General features: G+C 42.0%; 1 protein-coding gene across 2 annotated transcripts in view; it reads left to right on the forward strand.

Moving 5' to 3' along the window:
* Positions 1 to 26451, forward strand: part of SLIT3 (slit guidance ligand 3) — a gene marked incomplete at its 5' end in the record, with an annotated part of 610658 nt that extends 584207 nt beyond the window's left edge. For both annotated transcript variants that reach the window (XM_082835732.1, XM_082835733.1), the window contains 4 exons: positions 21362 to 21516; positions 22132 to 22417; positions 23516 to 23724; positions 26039 to 26451. In XM_082835732.1, coding sequence (XP_082691858.1) covers positions 21362 to 21516; positions 22132 to 22417; positions 23516 to 23724; positions 26039 to 26274 — 886 coding nt within the window. In that variant the 3' untranslated portion in view covers positions 26275 to 26451. The remainder of the gene's footprint in view (positions 1 to 21361; positions 21517 to 22131; positions 22418 to 23515; positions 23725 to 26038) is intronic.
* Positions 26452 to 26808: the final 357 nt, after the last annotated feature.

A 26808-nucleotide genomic window follows, 5' to 3' on the forward strand; every position in this document is an offset into this window, starting at 1 on the left:
GACCCCCGGCCCCTTCTCTTACCCATGGGAGGAACCAAGTAAAGGATGTTCCTGCCAGGATCCTCATGCCAAGCCTGGTGACAGATATTTAGTGCCCTTCAGCCCCAAATCCTAAAGGGCCCAAGTCTCTAAGAGTCTCATATTAAAAATGGTTTTGCGGGAACTTCCCTGGTGGGCCAGTGGTTAAGATTCCGAACTTCTGATGCAGGGGGCGGGTTTGATCCCTGATCGGGGAACTAAGATACGACGTGCCATGCAGCGCAGCCAAAAAAAAAAAAAAAAAAATGGTTTTGCATCCAAATACTTTTCTCTGGGCAGCCCTGCTTTTGCCCCAACACTGCAGGCTTTCACTCACCTCAGAAACGTCTCTCAGGCATTGTTACTGGATCAGGGCCAGGTGCTTACCGCTCAAAAATCAATACTCGCGAGAGAGGCAAATGTTGGTAGAAAGGAAAGTTGCTTTTAATCAGAATGCTGGCAATCTGGGGAGATGGTGGACTCAAGTGTCCCCCAAAAACCACATCTGAAGATTCACTTGGCCGTGAAAGTTTTCAAAGGGAAAGACGGAAGCAGTCTCAGATAATCATTGAGACGTGTGTGTGTGTGTGTGTGTGTGTGTGTGTGTGTGTCAGTCACAGTCATCACCATCTCCGACTATGTGCAGACTTGTCGACTTCTTTTGATTCTTCTTTAGATGCTATCTTGCTTACACAGTTTGTTTGTGAGATGACTGAAGGGGGAAGCTAGGGAAGAGATCTGGTCATCTGTTAATTACTTATTCATTTCTACTTCTGTGATCTACGGAAAGCACCAACAGATTGGGCAGAGTATTATGCGATCAAAAGATCTGAAAGGTGTGCTAGGGCTGGAGATGAGTAGAGCATGGGGGTGCAAGGTTAAGGTTAGTGACAAGACAAAGGGGGCCTCCTGCGAGAGTTCTTTCCTGCCAGGAGCTGCTTACAGCACCTCGTGTGGGTCCTGGGCTGGGTGTAGGAGCCGCAGCGTTCAGGAAAACACAATCCAGGGAGAAAGGCAGACATGCTCAGGCACCTGTTGCCTGAGCAGGATAAAATAGGTCTCACAGGAGACGCCAGTGCATGCTGTGGGCACAGTGAAGCAGCAGCAGATGGCTGGTTCTGCTTAGAGGACCAGGAAAGGCTCCCTGGGGGAAGAGGTGATGTTTGAGCTGAGATGTGAGCTATGGCTCATGAGCATTTCCGCAGGCTCTGGGGAAGGGGAGACTCCATCGGTATACAAGGAAGCCATGCTGGGGTTAACAGAGGGCACAGGCCCAGCTCACAAGCAGCTGATGGGACCAGGAGGCCATCCCAGCCTCAAAATGAGATCTCCTCCTCAGTCAGTAGCGAGCTCTGGCCTCCAGAGCCTCAGAGCCAGGGAGGCAAACCAAGGCTGGTCTGCGGTCTGCCCACCGCGGCCCCCAGCAGGGATGTACAGGCCTGGAGCAGCTGGGTTCCATGCCCTCCTTCCTGGGGGTGCCCAGTGGGAGTCACAGGTGGTGAGGTTCTCTTCCAGGCCCGAGGGAAATACACAAAAACCCACCCAAGCCCTACCTGCCCCAGAATGGGGACAGACCGCACTGTTCCTAACTTCCAAGATTTGTCTGGGGAGCAAATTCCCCTGCCTTCAAGGCCCAAGGGGCTGAGTGAGCTGACAGACTTGGGGGAAATGAGGCCCAATAGAGAGTGGTGGGGACTGTGGTAGCTTGGAGGGTATGGCTCTAGCAGATGCAGCTGTGTGGGATGCAGCTTCTTCTCAAAAGAAGCTAGAAATTCAGGGTTTCTATGTAAAATGCTTCAGGGTTTAAATGTTGGCCATTGTAAAACACCCCAGGAGACCTCTCTTTGGCAAGCAGTGCATGCTCCCTTTGTCTTAATTACCACAAAGCCATCCATTGCCAGGTCTTTTTCTCATCCGCAAGCCCCGGACATGCATCATCACTCCTGTTTTAGAGATGAGAAACTTGATGCTCAGATGCATCCTTGGCACAAGAGGCCAGGAAGTGGCAGAGCTGCGATTTAGATCCAGGCCAGGCTCCCAGCAGAACCCGCTCTCCCACATGCTGGGGCATGAAAGGCGGGGCCTAGAGAGGGAGTATGGCCCTGCTCCGATGGTCCAGGAGTCCGGGGTTGCTGCGGTGCCGGCTGACGTCTCGGGCTGCTGCCTGACCGGAATCCTGGGAACTCTTTGTGAGGCTCTGTCGCCACCTAGTGGTCACACCTCAGCATCCAGGTGAGCACGCCTAGTGCATCGAGGAATGACCATTCGTCCCAGGGTGGTGTGGGGTCCTGTGCCTTGGGAGCTTGGATTTGAGTCCTGCTTCTACCAGCCCCCCTTTAAGACTTCAGACTAGACCCGGTCTCTGAGGCTTAGGTCTCATTTCTAAAATGGAGAAAAAAATGGTACATCCCACCTGGGGGTTGTTAGGGTTAAATGAGAGAACGCAAGTACCCAGCCTAGTTCAGCTTTCAACACATGTCTCCTCCCCCGGCCCCCAACAATTGTCATTAAAAGCAGAAGAGAACTCTATGGGCCACCCTTGGCCAACATATGTTCTCATGCCAGTCCCAGCCAGGGGCCGCCCAGCCTGGCCCTGGCACCGCCAAAGCTTCCCACCTCCCACTCGATGCTGGTTCATCGAGCTTAGAGGATAACAACAAAGACTGTCAGAGCCCCTCTCTCCCCTGAAGTCCCTGAGTATCCTTCCAGGAGACTAATTCCTGGGCCTTGGAACCACAGAAGGATCATCTCTTTTAGAGTTCAGAGCAGGTTGGTTTTGAGTTTGTTTTCCTTTTCCCAATTTTTTTCTCTTTTGTAGCAGCAAAGCCATTTTTCCCATCCGTACGTCAAAGGCCAAGATTTTAAATAAATAAAAGTAGAAATGGAACCATTGTGATTTGCAATGGTTCCAAACCAAACCTCCAGGGACCCCATTTGAAAACCACCGGCTTTAGGCATTATTTCCAGGAGACCCTGGTTAGGATATGCCAGGAAGAAGGTGACCTATTAACCCACAAGCACCTACTGGCACAGACAAGGTTATGGTAAGTTTCCATTTGGAATCAATCCTTAATTTTTTTAATTGAGATATAGTTGATGGGTAACATATTGGTTTCAGGTGTACAACAATTCGATATTTGTGTATATGGTGAAATGATCACCACAGTAAGTCTAGTTAACATCCATCAGCATATATAGTTATAATTCTTGTGATGAGAACTTATAAGATCTACCGTCTTAGCAACTTTCAAATATAGAATATTATTAACTGTAGTCACCGTGCTGTATATAACACCCCCAGGACTTATTTGTCTTATAGCTGGAAGTTTGTACCTTTTGACCCACTTCACCCGTTTCGCCTACCCCCGACCCCTGGCAACAACCAGTCTCTCCTCTGAATCTACAAGCTCAGGTTTTTTCATTTTGTTTTGTTTAACAATAGATTCCACATACAAGTTAGGTCATATAGTATTTGCTTTTCTCTCTCTGACTTATTTACTTAGCATAATGCCCTCAAGGTCCATTCATGTTGTCACAAATGGTAAGATTTGCTTCTTTTTTATGGCTGAGTAGTATTCCATTGCACATACATATATACCACATTTTCTTTATCCATTCTTCCACTGATGGACACTTAGATTGCTTCCATGTCGTGGCTATTGTAAGTAATGTTACAATGGACGTGGAGGTGCAGATATTTAGTGAGTGTTTTTGTTTCCTTCAGATAAATACCCAGAAGTGGAACTGCTGGATCATATGGTAGTTTTAAGTTTCTGAGGAACCTTTATACTGTTTTCCATAGTGGCTGCACCAACTTACATTCCCTCTAATAGTGCACAAGAGTTCCCTTTTCTCCACATCTTCATGAACACTTGTTATCTCTTCTCCTTTTGATGGTAGCCATTCTAACAGGTGTGAGGTGACGTCTCATTGTGGTTGTGATGTACACTTCCCTGACACTTAGTGAGCACCTTTTTGTGTACCTGTTGGACATCTCTATGAATTCTTTGGGAAAATGTTTATTCAAATCTTCTGCCCATTTTTTAATCAGTTTGTTTGAGTTTTTGCTGTTGAGATGTATGAGTTCTTTATATATTTTGGATATTAATCCCTTATCAGATATATGATTTGCAGATACCTTCTCCCATTTACTAGGTTGCCTTTTCATTTTGTTGATGATTTCCTTTGCTGCCCAGAAGGTTTTCAGTGGGGTGTAGTCCCACTTACTTTGTTTCTTGTGCTTTTTGGTGTCAAATCCAAAAAAATCATCACCAGGACAATGTCAAGGAGCGTACCACCTATGTCTTCTTCTAGGAGTTTTATGGTTTCAGGTCTTATGTTCAAGTCCTTAATCCATTTTCAGTTAATTTTTGTAGATGGTGTAAGATAGTGGTACCGTTTTGTACTTTTGTATGTGGCTGCCCACTTTTCTCAGCACCATTTGTTGAAGAGACTGTCCTTTCTGCTTTTTATATTCTTGGGTACTTTGTTGTAAATTAATTGACCACATATGCATGAGTTTATTTCTGGACTCTCTATTCAGTTCCATTGACCTATGTGTCGGTTTTTATGCCAGTATCACACTATTTTGATTACTATAGTTTTGTAATATATATAGTTTAAAATCAGGGAGAGTGATTCCTCCAGCTTTTTCTTTCTCAAGATTGCTTTGGCTATTCAGAGTCTTTTATGGTTTCATACAAATTTTAGGATTGTTCTATTCCTGTGAAAAATGCCACTGCACTTCTGATAGAGATTGCACTTAATTTGTAGACTGCTTTGGGTAGTATGAACATTTTAACACTACTGATTCTTCCAATCCATGAGCACTGAACATCTTTCCATTTATTTTTGTCTCCTTCACTTTCTTTCATCAATGTCTTAACAGTTTTAATTGTACAGGTTTTATACCTCCTCAGTTAATTTTTTATAGGTATTTTATTCTTTTTGATGTGATTGTAAATGGGATTGTTTTCTTAATTTCTCTTTCTGATAGTTCACTATTAGTGTATAGAAATGCAACTGATTTTTTTTTGCTTTTTTTAATTGAAGTATTGTTGATTTACAGTGTTGTGTTAGCTTCCGGTGTACAGCAAAGTGATTCAGTTATGTGTGTGTCTGTGTATATATATATATATATTCTTTTTCAGATTCTTTTCCCAGATAGGTTATTATAAAATATTAAGTATCGTTCCGTGTGCTATACAGTAGATCCTTGTTGTTTATCTATTTTATATATAGTAGTGTGTATATATTACTCCCAAATTCCTAACTTATCCCTCCCCTGCACCTTTCCCCTTTGGTAACCATAAGTTTGTTTTGTATGCCTGTGAGTCTGTTTCTGTTTTGTAAATAAGTTCATTTATGTCATTTTTTTTAGATTCCACATATAAATGATAGCATATGATATTTTTCTTTCCCTGTCTGACGTACTTCACTTACAGTGATAATTTCTAGGTCCATCCATGTTGCTGCAATTGGGATTATTTCATTCTTTTTTATGGCTGAGTAGTATTCCATTGTATATATGTACCACATCTTTATCCATTCATCTACTGATGGACATTTAGCTTGCTTCCATGTCTTGGCTATTGTGAATAGCACTGCAATGAACACTAGGGCTGCAGTGAACATGTATCTTTTTGAGTTATGGTTTTCTCTGGATATATACCCAGGAGTGGGATTGCAGGATCATATGGCAGTCCTATTTTTAGTTTTTGAAGGAACCTCCAAACTGTTCTCCATAGTGGCTGTACCAGGTTACATACCCACCAACAGTATAGGAGGGTTCCCTTTTCTCCACACCCTCTCCAGCATTTATTATTTGTGAACTTTTCGATGATGGCCATTCTGACTGGTGTGAGGTGATACTTCATCATAGTTTTGATTTGCACTTCTCTAATGATTAGCAACGTTGAGAATCTTTTCATGTGCTTTTTGGCCATCTGTATGTCTTCTTTGGAGAAATGTCTATTTAGATCTTCTGCCCATTTTTTGGTTGGGTTATTTGTATTTTTGATATTGAACTGTATGAGCTGTTTGTGTATTTTTGAGATTAATCCCTTGTCAGTTCCATCATATGCAAATATTTTCTCCCATTCTGTGGGTTTCCTTTTATTTTGTTTATGGTTTCCTTTGCTGAGCAAAAGCTTTTAAGTTTAATTAGGTCTCATTTGTTTATTTTTGGTTTTATTTTCATTACCCTAGGAGACTGCTCCAAAAAGATATTGCTGCTATTTATGTCAGAGTGTTCTGCCTATGTTTTCGTCTAGGAGTTTTATAGTATCCACTCTTACACTTCAGTCTTCAATCCATCTTGAGTTTATTTTTCGGTATAGTGCTAGAGAATGTTCTAATTTCATTTTTTTACAAGTGGCTCCATTTTTCCCAGCACCACTTACTTAAGAGACTGTCTTTTCTCCACTGTATGTTCTTGTCTCCTTTCTTGTAGATGAATTGACCATAGGTACGTGGGTTTATCTCTGAGCTTTCTATCATGTTCCACTGATCTATAAGTCTGTCTTTGTGCTGGTAGAATACTGTTTTGATGACTGTAGCTTTGTAGTATAGTCTGAAGTCAGGGAGCCTGATGGCTCCAGTTCCATTTTTCTTTCTTAAGGTTGGTTTGCTATTCAGGAGCTTTTGTGTTTCCATACAAATTTTTAAATTTTTTGTTCTACTTCTATGAAAAATACCATTTAATTTGATAGAGAATGCACTGAATCTGCAGATTGCTTTGGTTAGTATATTCATTTTCACAAACTTGATTCTTCCAATCCAAGAACATGGTATATCTCTCCATCTGTTTGTGTCATCTTTGATTTCTTCAATCAGCATCTTATAGTTTTTTGGAGTACAGGTCTTCTGTCTCCGTAGGTAGGTTTATTCCTAGGTTTTCTTTTTTTTCTTGATCCAGCTGGTGTTATTTATTTATTTATTTACATCTTTATTGGCATATAATTGCTTTACAATGGTGTGTTAGTTTCTGCTTTATAACAAAGTGAATCAGTTACACATATACATATGTTCCCATATCTCTTCCCTCTTGTATCTCCCTCCCTCCCACCCCTCCAGGCGGTCACAGAGCACCGAGCTGATCTCCCTGTGCTATGCGGCTGCTTCCCACTAGCTATCTATTTTACGTTTGGTAGTGTATATATGTCCATGCCACTCTCTCGCTTTGTCACAGCTTACCCTTCCCCCTCCCCATATCCTCAAGTCCATTCCCTAGTAGGTCTGTGTCTTTATTCCTGTCTTACCCCTAGGTTCTTCATGACATTTTTTTTCTTAAATTCCATATATACGTGTTAGCATACGGTATTTGACTTTCTCTTTCTGACTTACTTCACTCTGTATGACAGACTCTAGGTCTATCCACCTCATTACAAATAGCTCAATTTCGTTTCTTTTTATGGCTGAGTAATATTCCATTGTATATATGCGCCACATCTTCTTTATCCATTCATCCGATGATGGGCACTTAGGTTGTTTCCGTCTCCGGGCTATTGTAAATAGAGCTGCAATGAACATTTTGGTACATGACTCTTTTTGAATTATGGTTTTCTCAGGGTATATGCCCAGTAGTGGGATTGCTGGGTCATATGGTAGTTCTATTTGTAGTTTTTCAAGGAACCTACATACTGTTCTTCATAATGGCTGTACCAATTCACATTCCAACCAGCAGTGCAAGAGTGTTCCCTTTTCTCCACACCCTCTCCAGCATTTATAGTTTCTAGATTTTCTGATGATGGCCATTCTGACTGGTGTGAGATGATATATCATTGTAGTTTTGATTTGCATTTCTCTAATGATTAATGATGTTGAGCATTCTTTCATGTGTTTGTTGGCAGTCTGTATATCTTCTTTGGAGAAATGTCTATTTAGGTCTTCTGCCCATTTTTGGATTGGGTTGTTTGTTTTTTTGTTATTGAGCTGCATGAGCTGTTTGTAAATTTTGGAAATTAATCCTTTGTCAGTTGCTTCATTTGCAAATATTTTCTCCCATTCTGAGGGTTGTCTTTTGGTCTTGTTTATGGTTTCCTTTGCTGTGCAAAAGCTTTGAAGTTTCATTAGGTCCCATGTGTTTATTTTTGTTTTTCTTTCCATTTCTCTAGGAGGTGGGTCAAAAAGGATCTTGCTGTGATTTATATCATAGAGTGGTCTGCCTATGTTTCCCTCTAAGAGTTTGATAGTTTCTGGCCTTACATTTAGGTCTTTAACCCATTTTGAGCTTATTTTTGTGTATGGTGTTAGGGACTGATCTAATCTCATACTTTTACACGTACCTGTCCAGTTTTCCCAGCACCATTATTGAAGAGACTGTCCTTTCTCCACTGTACATTCCTGCCACCTTTATCAAAGATAAGGTGTCCATATGTGCGTGGGTTTATCTCTGGGCTTTCTATCCTGTTGCATTGATCTGTCTTTCTGTTTTTGTGCCAGTACCATACTGTCTTGATTACTGTACCTTTGTAGTATAGTCTGAAGTCAGGGAGCCTGATTCCTCCAGCTCCGTTTTTCGTTCTCAAGATTGCTTTGGCTATTCGGGGTCTTTTGTGTTTCCATACAAATTGTAAAATTTTTTGTTCTAGTTCTGTGAAAAATGCCAGTGGTAGTTTGATAGGGATTGCATTGAATCTGTAGATTGCTTTGGGTAGTAGAGTCATTTTCACAATGTTGATTCTTCCAATCCAAGAACATAGTATATCTCTCCATGTATTTGTATCATCTTTAATTTCTTTCATCAGTGTCTTATAATTTTCTGCATACAGGTCTTTTGTCTCCTTAGGTAGGTTTATTCCTAGATATTTTATTCTTTTTGTTGCAATGGTAAATGGGATTTCACTTTCAGATTTTTCATCATTAGTGTATTTCACTTTCAGATTTTTCATCATTAGTGTATAGGAATGCCAGAGATTTCTGTGCATTAATTTTGTATACTGCTACTTTACCAAATTCATTGATTCGCTCTAGTAGTTTTCTGGTAGCATCTTTAGGATTCTTTTTTTTTTTTTTTCAGTACGCGGGCCTCTCACTGTTGTGGCCTCTCCCATTGCACAGCACAGGCTCTGGACGCGCAGGCTCAGCGGCCATGGCTCACGGGCCTAGCCACTCCACGGCACGTGGGATCTTCCCAGACCGGGGCATGAACCCATGTCCCCTGCATCAGCAGGTGGACTCTCAACCACTGCGCCACCAGGGAAGCCCTAGGATTCTTTATGTATAGTATCATGTCATCTGCAAACAGTGACAGCTTTACTTCTTCTTTTCTGATTTGGGTTCCTTTTATTTCCTTTTCTTCTCTGATTGCTGTAGCTAAAACTTCCAAACTATGTTGAATAATAGTGGTGAGAGTGGGCAACCTTGTCTTCTTCCTGATCTTAGTGGAAATGCTTTCAGTTTTTCACCATTGAGGATGATGTTGGCTGTGGGTTTGTCATATATGGCCTTTATTATGTTGAGCAAAGTTCCCTCTATGCCTACTTTCTGCAGGGTTTTTATCATAACTGGGTGTTGAATTCTGTCAAAAGCTTTCTCTGCATCTATTGAGATGACCATATGGTTTTTCTCCTTCAATTTGTTAATATGGTTTATCACATTGATTGTTTTGCGTATATTGAAGAATCCTTGCATTCCTGGAATAAACCCCACTTGATCATGGTGTATGATCCTTTTAATGTGCTGTTGGATTCTGTTTGCTAGTATTTTGTTGAGGATTTTTGCATCTATGTTCATCAGTGATATTGGCCTGTAGTTTTCTTTCTTTGTGACATCCTTGTCTGGTTTTGGTGTCAAGGTGATGGTGGCCTCGTAGAATGAGTTTGGGAGTATTCCTCCCTCTGCTATATTTTGGAAGAGTTTGAGAAGGATAGGTGTTATCTCTTCTCTAAATGTTTGATAGAATTCACCTGTGAAGCCATCTGGTCCTGGGCTTTTGTTTGTTGGAAGATTTTTAATCACAGTCTCAATTTCAGTGCTTGTGACTGGTCTGTTCATATTTTCTATTTCTTCCTGATTCAGTCTTGGCAGGTTGTGCATTTCTAAGAATTTGTCCATTTCTTCCAGGTTGTCCATTTTATTGTCATATAGAGTTGCTTGTAGTAATCTCTCATGATCTTTTGTATTTCTGCAGTGTCAGTTGTTACTTCTCCTTTTTCATTTCTAATTCTACTGATTTGAGTCTTCTCCCTTTTTTTCTTTATGAGTCTGGCTAATAGTTTATCGATTTTGTTTATCTTCTCAAAGAACCAGCTTTTAGTTTTATTGATCTTTGCTATCGTTTCCTTCATTTCTTTTTCATTTATTTCTGATGTGATCTTTATGATTTCTTTCCTTCTGCTAACTTCAGGGGTTTTTTTGTTCTTCTTTCTCTAATTGCTTTAGGTGCAAAGTTAGGTTGTTTATTCGAGATGTTTCCTGTTTCTTAAGTAGGATTGTATTGCTATCAACTTCCCTCTTAGAACTGCTTTTGCTGCATCCCATAGGTTTTGGGTCGTCGTGTCTCCAGTGTCATTTGTTTCTAGGTATTTTTTGATTTCCTCTTTGATTTCTTCAGTGATCACTTCGTTATTAAGTAGTGTATTGTTTAGCCTCCATGTGTTTCTATTTTTTACAGATCTTTTCCTGTAATTGATATCTAGTCTTACAGCGTTGTGGTCAGGAAAGATACTTGAAACAATTTCAATGTTCTTAAATTTACCAAGCCTTGATTTGTGACCCAAGATATGATCTATCCTGGAGAATGTTCCATGAGCACTTGAGAAAAATGTGTATTCTGTTGTTTTTGGATGAAATGTCCTATAAATATCAATTAAGTCCATCTTGTGTAATGTATCATTTAAAGCTTGTGTTCCCTTATTTATTTTCATTTTGGATGATCTGTCCATGGGTGAAAGTGGGGTGTTTAAGTCCCCTACTATGAATGTGTTACTGTCGATTTCCCCTTTTATGGCTGTTAGTATTTGCCTTATGTATTGAGGTGCTCCTATGGTGGGTGCATAAATATTTACAATTGTTATATCTTCTTCTTGGATCGATCCCTTGATCATTATGTAGTGTCCTTCTTTGTCTCTTGTAATGGTCTTTATTTTAAAGTCTATTTTGTCTGATATGAGAATTGCTACTCCAGCTTTCTTTTGGTTTCCATTTGCATGGAATATCTTTTTCCATCCCCTCACTTTCAGTCTGTATGTGTCTCTAGGTCTGAAGCGGTTCTGTTGTAGACAGCATATATATGGGTCTTGTTTTTGTATCCATTCAGCCAGTCTGTGTCTTTTGGTGGGAGCAGTTAAGCATTTACATTTAAGGTAATTATCGATATGTATGTTCCTATTCCCATTTTCTTAATTGTTTTGTGTTTGTTATTGTAGGTCTTTCCCTTCTCTTGTGTTTCTTGCCTAGAGAAGTTCCTTTAGCATTTGTTATAAAGCTGGTTTGGTGGTGCTGAACTCTCTCATCTTTTGCTTGTCTGTAAAGGTTTTAATTTCTCCATCAAATCTGCATGAGATCCTTGCTGGGTAGAGTAATCTTGGTTGCAGGTTTTTCTCCTTCATCACTTTAAATATGTCCTGCCAGTCCCTTCTGGCTTGCAGAGTTTCTGCTGAAAGATCAGCAGTTAACCTTATGGGGACCCTTGTGTGTTATTTGTTGTTTTTCCCTTGCTGCTTTTAATATGTTTTCTTTGTATTTAATTTTTGAGAGTTTGATTAACATGTGTCTTGGCGTATTTCTCCTTGGATTTATCTTGTATGGGACTCTCTGTGCTTCCTGGACTTGATTAACTATTTCCTTTCCCATATTGGGGAAGTTTTCAGCTATAATCTCTTCAAATATTTTCTCAGTCCCTTTCTTTATCTCTTCTTCTTCTGGAACCCCTATAATTCGAATGTTAGTGTGTTTAATATTGTCCCAGAGGTCTCTGAGACTGTCCTCAGTTCCTTTCATTCTTTTTTCTTTATTCTGCTCTGCAGTAGTTATTTCCCCTATTTTATCTTCCAAGTCACTTATCCGTTCTTCTGCCTCAGTTATTCTGCTATTGATCCCATCTAGAGTATTTTTAATTTCATTTATTGTGTTGTTCATCGTTGTTTCATCTTTAGTTCTTCTAGGTCCTTGTTAAATGTTTCTTGCATTTTGTCCATTCTCTTTCCAAGATTTTGGATCATCTTTACTATCATTATTCTGAATTCTTTTTCAGATGGACTGCCCATTTCCTCTTCATTTGTTAGGTCTGGTGGGTTTTTATCTTGCTCCTTCATCTGCTGTGTGCTTTTCTGTCTTCTCATTTTGCTTATCTTACTGTGTTTGGGGTCTCCTTTTTGCAGGCTGCAGGTTCGTAGCTCCCGTTGTTTTTGGTGTCTGTCCCCCGTGGCTAAGGTTGCTTCAGTGAGTTGTGTAGGCTTCCTGGTGGAGGGGACTAGTGCCTGTGTTCTGGTGGGTGAGGCTGGATCTTGTTTTTCTGGTGGGCAGAAATTGCGATGTGCGGGCCTCTCACTGTTGTGGCCTCTCCCGTTGCGGAGCACAGTCTCCGGATGCGCAGGCTCAGCAGCCATGGCTCACGGGCCCAGCCGCTCCGTGGCACGTGGGATCTTCCCGGACCGGGGCACGAACCCGTGTCCCCTGCATTGGCAGGTGGACTCCCAACCACTGCGCCACCAGGGAAGCCCTATTCCTAGGTATTTGATTCTTTTTAATGTGATGGTAAATGGGATTGTTCCCTTAATTTCTCTCTATGATCTTTTGCTGTTAGTGTGTAGAAATGCCACAGACTTCTGTGTATTAATTTTGTATCCTGCAACTTTACTGAATTCACTGATGAGCTCTAGTAGATTTCTGGTAGCGTCTTTAGGGTTTTCTATATATAGTATCATGTCATCTGCAAACAGTGACAGTTTTACTTCTTTTCCAATGTGGGTCCCTTTTCTTTTTCTTCTCTGATTGCTGTGGCTATCTATGTTGAATAAAATTGGTGAAAGGGACTTCCCTGGAGGCCCAGTGGTTAGCACGCCACATTTCCACTGCAGGGGACGTGGGTTCAATCCCTGGTCAGGGAACTAAGATCCTGCATGTCATGCTATGTGGCCAAAACAAAAAAAAAGAAGTAGAAGAAAAAAAGTGGTGAGAGTGGACATCCTTGTCTTGTTCCTGATCTTAGAAGAAATGCTTTCAGCCTTTCACCATTGAGTCTGATGTTAGCTGTGGGTTGGTCACGTATGGTGTTTATTACGTTGAGGCCCCTATAGGTTCCCTCTAGGCCCACTTTCTAGAGAGCTTTTATCATAAATAGGTTTTAAATTTTTTCAGAAGCTTTCTCTGTATCTTCTGAGATGATCATATGGTTTTTATTCTTCAGTTTGTTAATGTGGTGTATCACACTGATCGATTTGCAGATACTGAAAAGTCCTTGCACCCCTGGGATAAATGCCACTTGATCATGGTGGGATTTATCCCACATGTATCATGGTGTATGATACTTTCAGTGTATTGTTGGATTCAGTTTGCTAGTATTTTGTTGAGGATTTTTGCATCTGTGTTCATCAGTGATATTGGTTTGTAATTTTCTTTTTTTGTGGTATATTTGTCTGGTTTTGGTATCAGGGTGATGGTGGCCTCATAGAATGAGGTTGGAAGTGTTCTCTCCTCTGCAATATTTTGGAATAGTTTCAGAAAGATAGGTGTTAACTCTTCTCTAAATGTTTTGTAGGATTTGCCTGTGAAACCGTCTCGACTTGGGCTTTTGTTTGTTGGGGTTTTTTAATCACAGATTCAATTTCAGTACTTGTAATTGGTCTGTTCATATTTTCTGTATCTTCCAGGTTCAATCTTGGGAGATTGTACCTTTCTAAGAATTTCTACATTTGTTCCAGGTTGTCCATTTTATTGGTATATAGTTGCCTGCAGTAGTCTCTTACGGTGCTTTGTATTTTTGTCATGTCAGTTGTAACTTCTTTTTCATTTTTGATTTTTTTAAAATATAAATTTATTTATTTTTGGCTGCGTTGGGTCTTCATTGCTGCGCATGAGCTTTCTCTAGTTGTGGTGAGCAGGAGCTACTCTTCGTTGCAGCACGTGGGCTTCTCACTGCAGTGTCTTCTACTGTTGCAGAGCACGGGCTCTAGGCGCACAGGCTTCAATAGTTGTGGCAGGCAGGCTCAGTAGTTGTGGCGCATGGGCTTAGTTGCTCCGTGGCATGTGGGATCTTCCTGGACCAGGGCTCGAACCCACATCCCCTTCATTGGCTGGTGGATTCTTTTTATTTTAATTTATTTATTTTTGGCTGCATTGGGTCTTTGTTGTTGTGTATGGGCTTTCTCTAATTGTGGCAAGTGGGGGGCTACTCTTCGTTGCGGTGCACGGGCTTCTCATTGCAGTAGCTTCTCTTGTTGTGGAGCACAGGCTCTAGGTACGTGGTCTTCAGTAGTTGTGGCACGTGGGCTCAGTAGTTGTGGCTTGCGGGCTCTAGAGCTCAGGCTCAGTAGTTGTGGTGCACAGGCTTAGCTGCTCCACAGCATGTGGGATCTTCCTGGGTCAGGACTCGAACCCATGTCCCTTGTATTGGCAGGTGGATTCTTAACCACTGCACCACCAGGGAAGCCTGGCATGCGGATTCTTAACCACTGCACCAGCTGGGAAGCCCCCATTTCTGAGTTTATTGATTTGGGCCCTGTCCCTTTTTTACTTGATGAGTCTTGCTGAAGGTTTATCAATTTTGCTTTTCTTTTCAAAGAACCAGCTTTTAGTTTCATTGATCTTTTCTATTCTTATTGTCTGTTTCATTTATTTCTCCTCTGATCTTTATGACTTCTTTCCTTCTACTAACTTTGGTTTTGTTTGTTCTTTCTCTAGTTGCTTTAGGTGTAAGGTTAGGTTGTTTGAGATATTTCTTGTTTTCTGAGGTAAACCTGTATCGCTATAAACTTCCCTCTTAGAACTGCATTCCATAGGTTTGTTGCATTCCATAGGTTTGGGATCATAGTGCTTTTCTTTTCTGTTGTCTCTAGGTATTTTCTGATTTCTTCAGTGATCCATTCTTTTTTTTTAATAGGTCTTTATTGGAGTATAATTGCTTCACAATACTGTGTTAGTTTCTGTTGTACACCAAAGTGAAACAGCCATATGCACACATATGTACCCGTATCCCCTCCCTCTTAAGTCTCCCTCTCACCCCTCTAGGTCATCGCAAAGCACTGAGCTGATCTCCCTGTGCTATGCTGCTGCTTCCCACTAACTATTTTACATTCGGTAGTATATATATGTCAATGCTACTCTCACTTCCTCCTCCCACCCATTTTCTCAAGTCCATTCTCTATGTCTACATCTTTATTCCTGCCCTGCAACTAGGTTCATCAGTACATTTCTTTTTTTAGATTCCATATATATGCATTAGCATACAGTATTTTTTTAGATTCCATATATATGCATTAGCATACAGTATTTTTCTCTTTCTGACTTACTTCACTCTGTATGACAGACTCTAGGTCCATCCACCTCACTACAAATAACTCAATTTCGTAACTTCTTAAGGCTCAGTAATATTCCATCATATATGTGCCACATCTTCTTTATCCATTCATCTGTCACTGGACATTTAGGTTGGCTCCATGTCCTGACAATTGTAAACAGTGCGGCAGTGAACATTGTGGTACATGACTTTTTGAATTATGGTTTTCTCAGGGTATATGCCCAGCAGTGGGATTACTGGGTCATTTAGTAGTTCTATTTTTAGTTTTTTAAGGAACCTCTGTATTGTATTCCATAGTGGTTGTATCAATTTATATTCCCACCAACAGTGCAGGAGTGTGCCCTTTTCACCACACCCTTTCCAGAATTTGTTATTTGTAGATTTTTTGAAAATGGCCATTCTGACCAGCGTGAGGTGATACTTCACTGTAGTTTTGATTTGCATTTCTCTAATAACTAGTGATGTTGAACATCTATTCATGTGCCTCTTGGCCATCTGTATGTCTTCCTTGGTGAAATGTCTCCTTAGGTCTTCTGCCCATTTTTTAACTGGATTGTTTGTTTTTTGAAATTGAGCTCCATGAGTTTTTTGTATATTTTGGAGATTAATCCTTTTTCTGTTGTTTCATTTGCAAATATTTTCTCCCATTCTGAGGGTTGTCTTTTTGTCTTGCTTATGGTTTCCTTTGCTGTGCAAAAGCTTTTAAGTTTAATTAAGTCACTTTTTTTGTTGTTGTTTTTATTTCCGTTACTCTAGAAGGTGGGTCAAAAAAATCTTGCTGTGGTTTATGTCAAAGTGTATTCTTCCTATGTTTTCCTCTAAGAGTTTTATAGTGTCTGGTCTTACATTTAGGTCTTTAATCCATTTTGAGTTTATTTTTGCATATGATGTTAGGGAGTGTTCTAGTTTCATTCTTTTACATGTACCTGTCCAGTTTTCCCAGCACCACTTACAGAAGAGGCTGTCTTTTCTCCATTGTATGTTCTTGCCTCCTTTGTCATAAATTAGGTGACCATATGTATGTGGGTTTATCTCTGGGCATTCTGTCCTGTACCATTGATCTATATTTCTGATTTTGTGCCAGTACCACACTGTCTTGATTACGTAGCTTTGTGGTATAGTTTGAAGTTGGGGAGCCTGATTCCTCCAACTCTGGTTTTCTTTCTCAAGATTGCTTTGGCTATTCGGGGTCTGTTGTGTTTCCATACGAATTGTAAAATTTTTTGTTCTAATTCTGTGAAGAGTGCCACTGGTAGTTTGATAGGGATTGCATTGAATCTGTAGATTGCTTTGGGTAGTATAGTCATTTTCACAGTACTGCTTCTTCCAATCCAAGAACATGGTATATTTCTCCATCTGTTTATGTCATCTTTGATTTCTTTCACCAGTATTTTATAATTTTCTGAGTACAAGTCTTTCACCTCCTTAGGCAGGTTTATTCTTAGGTATTTTATTCTTTTTGTTGCAGTGGTATATCGGAGTGTTTCCTTAATTTCTCTTTCTGATTTTTCGTTGTTGGTGTATAGGAATGCCAGAGATTTCTGTGCATTAATTTTGTATCCTGCAACTTTACCAAATTCATTGATTAGTTCTAGTAGTTTTCTCGTGGCATCTTTAGGATTCTCTATGTATTGTAGCATGTCATCTGCAAACAGTGAGAGTTTTACTTCTTTTCCAATTGTATTCCTTTTATTTCTTTTTCTTCTCTGATTGCCATGGCTAGGACTTCCAAAACTATGTTGAATAAGAGTGGTGAGAGTGGACATCCTTGTCTGGTTCCTGATCTTAGAAGAAAATGCTTTCAGTTTTTCACCATTGAGTATGATGCTTGCTGTGGGTTTGTCATATATGACCTTTATTATGTTGAGTAGGTTCTATGCCCACTTTCTGGAGGTTTTTTTTTTAATCATAAATGGGTGTTGTATCTTGTCAAAAGCTTTTTCTGCATCTACTGAGATGATCATATGGTTTTTCTTCTTCAATTTGTTAATATTGTGTATCACATTGATTGATTTGCGTATATTGAAGAATCCTTGCATCCCTGGGATAAATCCCACTTGATCGTGGTGTATGATCCTTTTAATGTGGTGTTAGATTCTGTTTGCTAGTATTTTGTTAAGGATTTTTGCATCTCTGTTCATTAGTGATATTGGTCTATAATTTTCTTTTTTGGTGATATCTTTTTCTGGCTTTGGTATCACGGTGATGGTGGCTTCACAGAATGAATTTGGGAGTGTTTCACCTTCTGCAATTTTTTGGAAGAGTTTGAGAAGGATCGGTGTTAGCTCTTCTCTAAATGTTTGATAGAATTTGCCTGTGAAGCCATCTGGCCCGAGACATTTGTTTGTTGGAAGATTTTTAATTATGGTTTCAATTTCATTACTTGTGATAGGTCTGTTTATATTTTCTAATTCTTCCTGGTTCTGTCTTGGAAAATTGTACCTTTCCAAGAATTTGTCCATTTCTTTGTGGTTGTCCATTATATTGGCATATAGTTGTTTGTAGTCTCTTATAATCCTTTGTATTTCTGCAGTGTCAGTTGTGATTTCTCCTTTTTCATATCTAGTTTTATTGATTTGCATCCTCTCCCTTTTTTTTCTTGATGAGTCTGGCTAAGGGTTTATCAATTTTCTTTATCTTCTCATACAACCAGCTTTTAGTTTTATTGATCTTTCCTGTTGTTTTCTTTGTTTCTATTTCATTTATTTCTGCTGTGATCCTTATGATTTCTTTCCTTCTACTCACTCTGGGTTTTCTTTGTTCTTCTTTCTCTAGTTGTTTTAAGTGTAGGCTTAGATTGTTTGAGATGTTTCTTGTTTCTTGAGGTGAGATTGAATTGCTATAAAATTCCCTCTTAGAACTGCTTTTGCTGAGTGCCATAGGTTTTGGGTCGTCATGTTTTCATTGTCATTTGTTTCTAGGTATTTTTTGATTTCCTCTTTGATTTCTTCAGTGATCACTTGGTTATTTAGTAGTGCACTGTTTAGCCTCCATGTATTTGTGTTTTCCACAGTTTTTTTCCTGTAATTGATTTCCAATCTCATAGCATTGTGGTCAGAAAAGATGCTGGAAACAATTTCAATGTTCTTAAATTTACCAAGGCTTGGTTTGTGACCCAAGATGTGATCTATCCTGGAGAATGTTCTGTGTGCACTTGAGAAGAAAGTGTATTCTGCCACTTTTGGGTGGAATGTTCTATAAATATCAATTATATCTATGTGGTCTGTTGTGTCACTTAAAGCTTGTGTTTCCTTATTAATTTTCTGTCTGGATGATCTGTCCATTGGTGTGAGGTGTTAACGTCCCCCACTATAATTGTGTTTCTGTTGATTTCCCCTTTTCTAGCTCTTAGCATTTGCCTTATATATTGAGGTGCTCCTATGTTGGGTGCATAAACACTTATTATTGTTATTTCTTCTTGGATTGATCCTTTGACCATTGTGTAGCATCCTTCATTATCTCTTATAAGAGTTTTTATTTTAAAGTCTATTTTATCTGATACAAGTATTGCTACTCCAGGTTTCTTTTGATTTCCATTTGCATGGAATATCTTTTTCCATCCCTTCACTTTCAACCTGTATGTGTCCCTAGGTCTGAAGTGGGTCTCTTGTAGACAGCATATACATGGGTCTTGTTTTTGTATCCATTCAGCCAGTCTGTGTCTTTAGGTTAGGGCATTTAATCCATTCACATTCAAGGTTATTGATATGTATGTTGCTATTACCATTTTCTTAATTGTTTGGGGTTTGTTTTGTGGGTCTTTTTCTTCTCTTGTGTTTCCTGCCTAGAGGAGTTTCTTTAGCATTTGTTGTAAAGCTGGCTTGGTGGTGAATTCTTTTAGCTTTTGCTTGTCTGAAAAGCTTTTGATTTTTTCATCAAATCTGAATGTGATCCTGGCTGGGTAGTGTAACCTTGGTTGTAGGTTTTTCTCTTTCATCACTTTAAGTATATCCTGCCACTGCCTTCTGGCCTGCAGAGTTTCTGCTGAAAAATCAGCTGATAACCTTATGGGGATTCCTTTGTATGTTATTTCTTGTTTTTCCCTTGCTGCTTTTAATATTTTTTCTTTGAATTTAATTTTTGTTAGTTTGATTAATGTGTGTCTTGGTGTGTTTTTCCTAGGGTTTATCCTGTATGGGACTCTCTGTGCTTCTTGGACTTAGGTGACTATTTCCTTTCCCATGTTAGAGAAGTTTTCCACTATAATCTCTTCAAATATTTTCTCAGTCCCTTTCTTTTTCTCTTCTTCTTCCGGGACCCCTATAATTCGAATGTTGGTGCATTTAGTGTTGTCCCAGAGGTCTCTGAGATTGTCTTCAATTCTTTTCATTCTTTTTTCTTTACTCTGCTCCTTGGCAGTTTTTTCCCCCATTCTGTCCTCCAGCTCACTTATTAGTTCTTCTGCCTGTGTTTCCTTATTGATTTTCTGGCTGGATCATCTGTCCATTGGTGTAAGAGGGGTAATGCAACTGATTTTTATATATTAATTTTGTGTCTAGCAACTTTACTGAATTTGTTAGTTCCAACAGTTTTTTAGTGGAAAGTTTAGGTTTTTCTATATATAACATCATGTCATCTGCAAATAGTGACAGTTCTACTTCTTACTTTCCAATGTGTATGCCTTTTTTTTTTTTCTTTCCTAATTGCTCAGGCTGGGACTTCCAATACTTTGTTGAATATAAATGGCAAGAGTGGGCATCCTCGTCTTGTTCCTGATTTTTAAAGAAAAGCTTTCAGTTTTCACCACTGAATATAATGTTAGCTGTGGGCTTGTTATATATGGCCTTTATTTGGTTGAGTTTGTTCTATACCTATATTAAGAGTTTTCATCATAAATGGATGTTGAATTTTGTCAAATGCTTTTTCTGCATTTATTGAGATGATCACATGATTTTGCTCCTTCATTTTGTTAATTTGGTGTATCACACTGATTGAATTTGTGATTTTGAGCCACTCTTGCATCCCTGGAATACACCCCACTGAATCATGGTATATAACCTTTTGAATGTATTATTGAATTAGGTTTGCTAATATTTTATTAAGAATTTTTGCATCTACGTTCATCAGAGATATTGGTCTGTAATTTTCTTGTGGCATTCTTGTCTGGTTTTCGTATCAAGATGATGCTGACCTTGTAAAATGAGTTTGGAAGTGTTCCTTCCTATTTTTTATAAGAGTTTGAGAAGGATTGTTATCAAGCCTTCTTTAAATGTTTCGTAGAATTCACCAGTGAACCCATCCAGTCCTAGACTTCTGTTTGTTGGGAGGTTTCTGACAGCTGATTCCATACCCTTAGAGGCATACTTCGTTTTACTGCACTTTGCTATATTGTGCTTCACAGATACTGTATTATTTACAAACTGAAGGTTTGTGGCAACTCTGTGTCAAGTCTGTTGGTGCCATTTTTCCAACAGCATTTGCTCACTTCATGTCTGTGTGTCATGTTCTGATAATTCTCATAATATTTCAACCTTTTACAGTATTTATTATGGTGATCTGTGATCAGTGATCTTTGATGTTATTATTGCAGAAAGAGTACGCCTCCCTGAAGGCTCAGGTGACAGCATTTTTTAGCAATAATGTATTTTTAATTTAAGATATGTAAATTGTTTTTAGACAAAATGCTATTGCACCCTTGATAGAGTACACTGTAATAGTATAAACATAACTTTTATGTGCACTGGGAAACCAGAAAATTCATGTGACTTGCTTCATCAGGTGGTCTGGAACTGAACCCACAGTATCTCATGTTGTTTGTTTGAAATTATTTCCAAATAAAAAACAAAACAAAATGCAAGGAATACTAGTCAAGTTCACAGCCCAGTGCAGGCTGTGGAAGGCACTCAGCAAATCCTCTGTCTCTCCCATTTCTCTCCTGCCCAGCGTGGAGACCGTGAATGACGGGCAGTTTCACAGTGTGGAGCTGGTGATGCTAAACCAGACCCTGAACCTGGTGGTGGACAAAGGAGCCCCCAAAAGCCTGGGGAAGCTCCAGAAGCAGCCAACAGTGGGCATCAACAGCCCCCTCTACCTTGGAGGTAAAGCCCCATCCCCTCCCACCCCAAACACCTCCACCTCCCACCTGCCCCCTGTGCTCGGGCACCCACCCCCAGGCCAACTGGTGAGGCTCGCTGCTCTCAGCACCCACTGCCAAAGCTAATCAACGAAGGCTTCCTGGAGGACGTGACAACCAAGCTGCTCCCTAAAATGTGAATAGTTAGCCAGATCATGGGGAGGAGAAGAGGAAAGGAAAGAGAGCAGGGTTCCTTCTGAGAAACTACACGTTTTTTAGGGAGGATGGTGGAAGGTGAAGATGGAATGGGGAGGAAGGAGATGGATACAGGGGCTTCCCTCTGCTCTGCCACCCCCTTAGATGCTGTGAGTCTCAGCTGATGTGTATAGAGGAGTATGTTTGCCATTAAGGTCATTCAAAGGCCAAAGAGAGAAGGAGCCACCAGTCTGGCAGAGCATGGGCCTGAAACCCAGCCTTGGGCCAGTAGTTCTCAAAGGGTTATGTGCCAAAAAAAAAAAAAAAAGGCATCAGAGGTTCCCAAGACTTCTCCCAAGGAGTCCACCTCTGAGGGCTGGAATTCGGGCGAGCAGGGTGGGCAGGGGAGTATCTTCAGGTCGCTGTCCTGGTGTCCCTCCCGCAGGCATCCCCACCTCCACGGGCCTCTCGGCCTTGCGCCAGGGTGTGGACCGGCCGCTGGGCGGCTTCCACGGCTGCATCCACGAGGTGCGCATCAACAACGAGCTGCAGGACTTCAAGGCCCTCCCGCCGCAGGCCCTGGGCGTCTCGCCGGGCTGCAAGTCCTGCAGCGTGTGCAGGCACGGCCTGTGCCGTGCCGTGGAGAAGGACAGCGTGGTGTGCGAGTGCCACCCAGGCTGGACCGGCCTGCTGTGCGACCAGGAGGCCCACGACCCCTGCCTCGGCCACAGGTCGGTGTCCCTCCCCCTCTGCCCCGCCCGGGAAGTGGGCACTGATGGAAGCTGGAGGGACTGCAGTCAGACTGTAGACAGGGGCTGCTTAGAAGGTCAGGGGCTTAACACGTCCAAACAGCAGGTCTTGTTCAGAGGAGACATCAGTGTGCCAGAGCCTAGCTGAGAAACACTTGTCAAGTGGCCTTCAGAAGTCGAAAGGGGCACCCGTGTGCATGCACCTTGGCAAGTGGGTGCATTTCGGCCCGACTCGACTCCCCACTCAGTGGTACCCTCTGAGGGCACCAGGGGTGTATAACCACGCACAGCTGAATCATTTCATGGCTCTGGCATTCATTATGCATCAAAATATTTACTGAGGGCCTACTGTGTGTCAGGCCTTGTGCTAAAAATAGGAGACCCAGAAATATTTACTGAGGGCCTGTCAGGAGACCCAGCACCCTCAGTGTTCAGAAGTCTGAATCGGCCAGAGATGACACCAGAGCCATGTCTAGTAATTCGCTTGGCCGAACAAGCTGGGACATGGTATTGTGGATCAGGAGTGAAGGATGCTATAAAGGGGTTGAGTTTCCTGGGTAGCTCTGGAGTGTGTGTGTGACTATGAGTGTGTGTGTATGCGTTTGACTCTGTAACGAATACGTCTACAATGAACCCTGCCTCTGAATGTCATCCCAGTACAGAGAATGCTGCAGCACAATTAAGAATCCAGGCTGTGGCATCAGTTTCTCCATCTACTGCACAGGACAGCAGAGGAGAAGGGATTGTAGAAAATAAGACTGATGCTAGGTGTAAAGCACTTACCTCAGTGCCTGGCAAGTGGCAGCTGGTGGTAGAGACAGTAGTAACCATGTTATCAGTTAAGATGGCAGAAGACTGCGTGGGTTCTGACGTCTGTGGGTACAACAGCCAGCCTCATCAGGCTCACAGCCTCCAGCTGACTGATGCCCAGCCACTGGGCCGGTGGAGGGTGGACCATGGGGTGGAGAAGGCCTAAGGTCCCACAGCTCCGTGTCCCTTGGTCCGGGCTGGGGTGGACAAAGGAAGCCTCCAGCTGCACTGACTGCCTGGTTCCCCTCTCCTCCTCGCCTCTGCCCCCAGCTGCAGCCAGGGGAGATGCGTGGCAACTGGGACCTCCTATGTGTGCAAGTGCGCCGAGGGCTACAGAGGGGCCTTGTGTGACCACAAGAATGACTCTGCCAACGCCTGCTCAGCCTCCAAGTGTCACCACGGGCAATGCCACGTCTCAGATCAAGGGGAGCCCTACTGCCTGTGCCAGCCCGGCTTTAGTGGGGAACACTGCGAACAAGGTGGGTCCACTGTGCGCATCGGTGGCGGTGGGGAGAGAAACAACGGTGCCCAGGAAGGATGCGGGGGTCAGCCTTAGACTCCACATTCAGATGACCTAAGTTCCAGTTCTGGCTGAGCCACTTAGAGGCTGCATGACCTTCATTAAGTTACTTTCTGAGCCTCAAATTCCGTCATGTTGAATATGGGGGGCAACACCATAACTTCCTGTATCAGTTAGCCATTGCTGTATAACAAATTAGCCCCAACACATAGCAGTTCAAAACCACACTAAACATGCTCCATCCCACACAGTTCCCGTGGGTCAAGCATTCAGAAACGGCTTAGATGGATAGTTCCAGCTGGGGTCTCTGGAGGTTGCAAACTGCCAGGACTGTGTGAGCAGTCTGGGTTGTTCTTTCTCTCCTCTCCCCTCCCCTCCTTTTCTAATTGCCGGCCCTAGAGCTGCCAGAGTGGCCCTCTGACCAGCACCACTGACTCACCTGAGAGCTTATTAGAAATAGAGACGCTCAGTCCCAGTCCAGACCTTCTGAATCAGACCTGCTTTAACAAGAGCCCTCGATGGTTCTTAATCACATTAACATTTCAGACGTTGCTCTGCAGTCTCCTCCCAAACCTCATGCCATTATTGGGTCAACAAAAGACAGTTCCTTGGTCTGATCCCATTTCAAAAACATCAAATCACTTACCTCTCTTAGTGACCCCTTTAGTGTATTAATTTGGAGGTAAGTGCAAAAAAGGAAAATTGAAATTAAATTATATTCCAGCTGAAATGGTTCTGTCTCACCTTGGAGGTTTTTCTCCTGCATGGAAACTGAGAAGTCTTCGTCTTCCTTCCTGCCACCAGAATCCTGGGCAGGCTACCTCCTGTCACTAGAGGACTCTTTCACATCTTATACCTTGTTGAAATACCATTCTTAACCAATTTGGTAAATAATGTATTCTGAAATAATTTCAGATCTAACAGAAAAATTGCCAGAATATAAACAGCGTTGCCATTCCCTTCAGCTGGACAGCCCAACTGTTAACATGCTGCCGAGTGTGCGTTCTCCCTGCCCCGCACATCACACACACCTATTATCATTAGGCTTCTTTTGATCCTGTTAACAATCACATAATTTTAAAAACCTATATCAAGCTTAACAGAATTCACATTACATCACATTAACCACCTAAAACTTTAAACTGCATAAAGCCCTTTTGCATTCACAATCCCTGTGATGCTCATAACAGCCCCTGAAAAAGCAGGAAGAACCAGGACCTGTGTCACCATTTTCCGGACAAGGAAACTGAGGCTCAGGGATCCAAGGCTGTGTGGCCGAGGATCCTAGTCCTGAATCCGTTACTCTCTCTCTCAGTGCCTTGCTCCAGATGCTTTCCCAATGTACTGAGGACAGTAGTGGGGTCAAGGTGAAGAGTTGGGTCAGGGACCGGAGGATTAAGCAGATCCAGGGGTGCCCTCCCCTCATTTCTACAACTTGTGGGAAAGCTCCCACGCGTGCGCGCGCACACACACCCCACCCCCAGACTCTGGCTCACTGACTACTGTTCCTCTTTCAGATCTCAACTCCAGCATCACTTCCCAGAGACAATCCCTGGCCCCTGGGCTAGTCAGGCTCCTTTGCCATGTATTTTGTATAAACACATCCCGTTTCTTCGTAGCATGCACCTCAGTTTATCATTACAAATGTATTTATTTAAATGACACTGTAATTAGTGTCTAGACTCTACACCAGCAGAGACAGGCTACTGAGAGTGGTGGGGACTGGGGCAAACTGGAGATCTCCTGCCCCGTCTAAAGCCCACGGCTTCAGCCCATCATTGCCACGCAGGGATGCAGACCCAGCTTTGCCAGAGCCCCTGGTTTTCAAAGAAACCAGATATCCCAATGTTCAGATGCAATCTCCTGGTATTGTGGTTTTTTTCTTTTTTTTAATGTTGGCATTTAATTTGGTTTCTAAGTGTCTGTGGCACAAGCAACATAGGTCTGGGATGGGATTTAGCCCTCAGTCCCCCAATCTGCCACATCTAGTTTGATCTTTAAGTTCCTTGATGGAAGGGACCGAGCCTGCTCTTGTCACCCTGCTATCCTCGGGGCTTAGTTTTAAACCTATTATCGAGGTTGGCACGGAAAGGCACTTAGTATTTGTGGAAGAGTGAGATGGGTTATGGGAGGGTGGGCAGGGAGACGGATGGATGAGTGAATGAGTAAGTAAGTACACACGGGCTTCGGCCCACGAGTGTCTCAGAGCAGCCTACCCCGGACAGCCATCTCCAGCCCCAATGCCCTGCCCTTACCTCTTCCGCCCTCTGCAGAGACTCCATGCCTGGGGGGGGTAGTCCGAGAGGTGATCCGCCGCCAGAAAGGTTATGCCTCGTGTGCCACGGCCTCCAAGGTGCCCTTAATGGAATGTCATGGGGGCTGCGGTCCCCAGTGCTGCCAGCCCACCCGCAGCAAGCGGCGGAAATACGTGTTCCAGTGCACAGACGGCTCCTCGTTCGTGGAAGAGGTGGAGAGACACTTAGAGTGCGGCTGCCGCCCGTGTTCCTAAGGGCCCCCCGCAGCCCTTCCGCCTCCCGGACTCCAGCCGGGTGGGTGGGGACGGCCACGTGGGACCCCCCCACGAGATTCGCAGTGAAGCAGTAGAAGCTGGAAAGGAAGCAAAAGAAGAGAATATTAAGTATATTGTAAAATAAACAAAAAATAGAACTTATTTTTATTATGGAAAGTGACTATTTTCATCTCTTATTATATAAATATATCACACCATCTGAGTATATGTACCATATAGTGAGTTATTTTTACCGACCTTTTTGTTCTGTGTTGTGTATTTGTCGTGTTTTTATAAACAAACAGCTGTTAAAAGTTTTAAGAAAAAAGGCTAATAAAAATGTTTTAAAACGAAAGGATGAGCATAAAGAAGTGATAGCCTGTCTGAGAAGGAAGGAGGAGGTTTATACGTCTAGGAAACACCGTCGTCATTAGGTCGGCAGAAACCAGAACCTGCTTACTGAGCTCAGGAAACGGAACGAGAAGAGGAAAAGAGCGAAGGAAAAGGTTTTTCTTTGTTTCTTCCAATTTTTAA

The sequence above is a fragment of the Leucopleurus acutus genome, assembly GCF_964270905.1.
Source record: "Leucopleurus acutus genome assembly, chromosome: 3".
Lineage (NCBI taxonomy): Eukaryota > Metazoa > Chordata > Mammalia > Artiodactyla > Delphinidae > Leucopleurus > Leucopleurus acutus.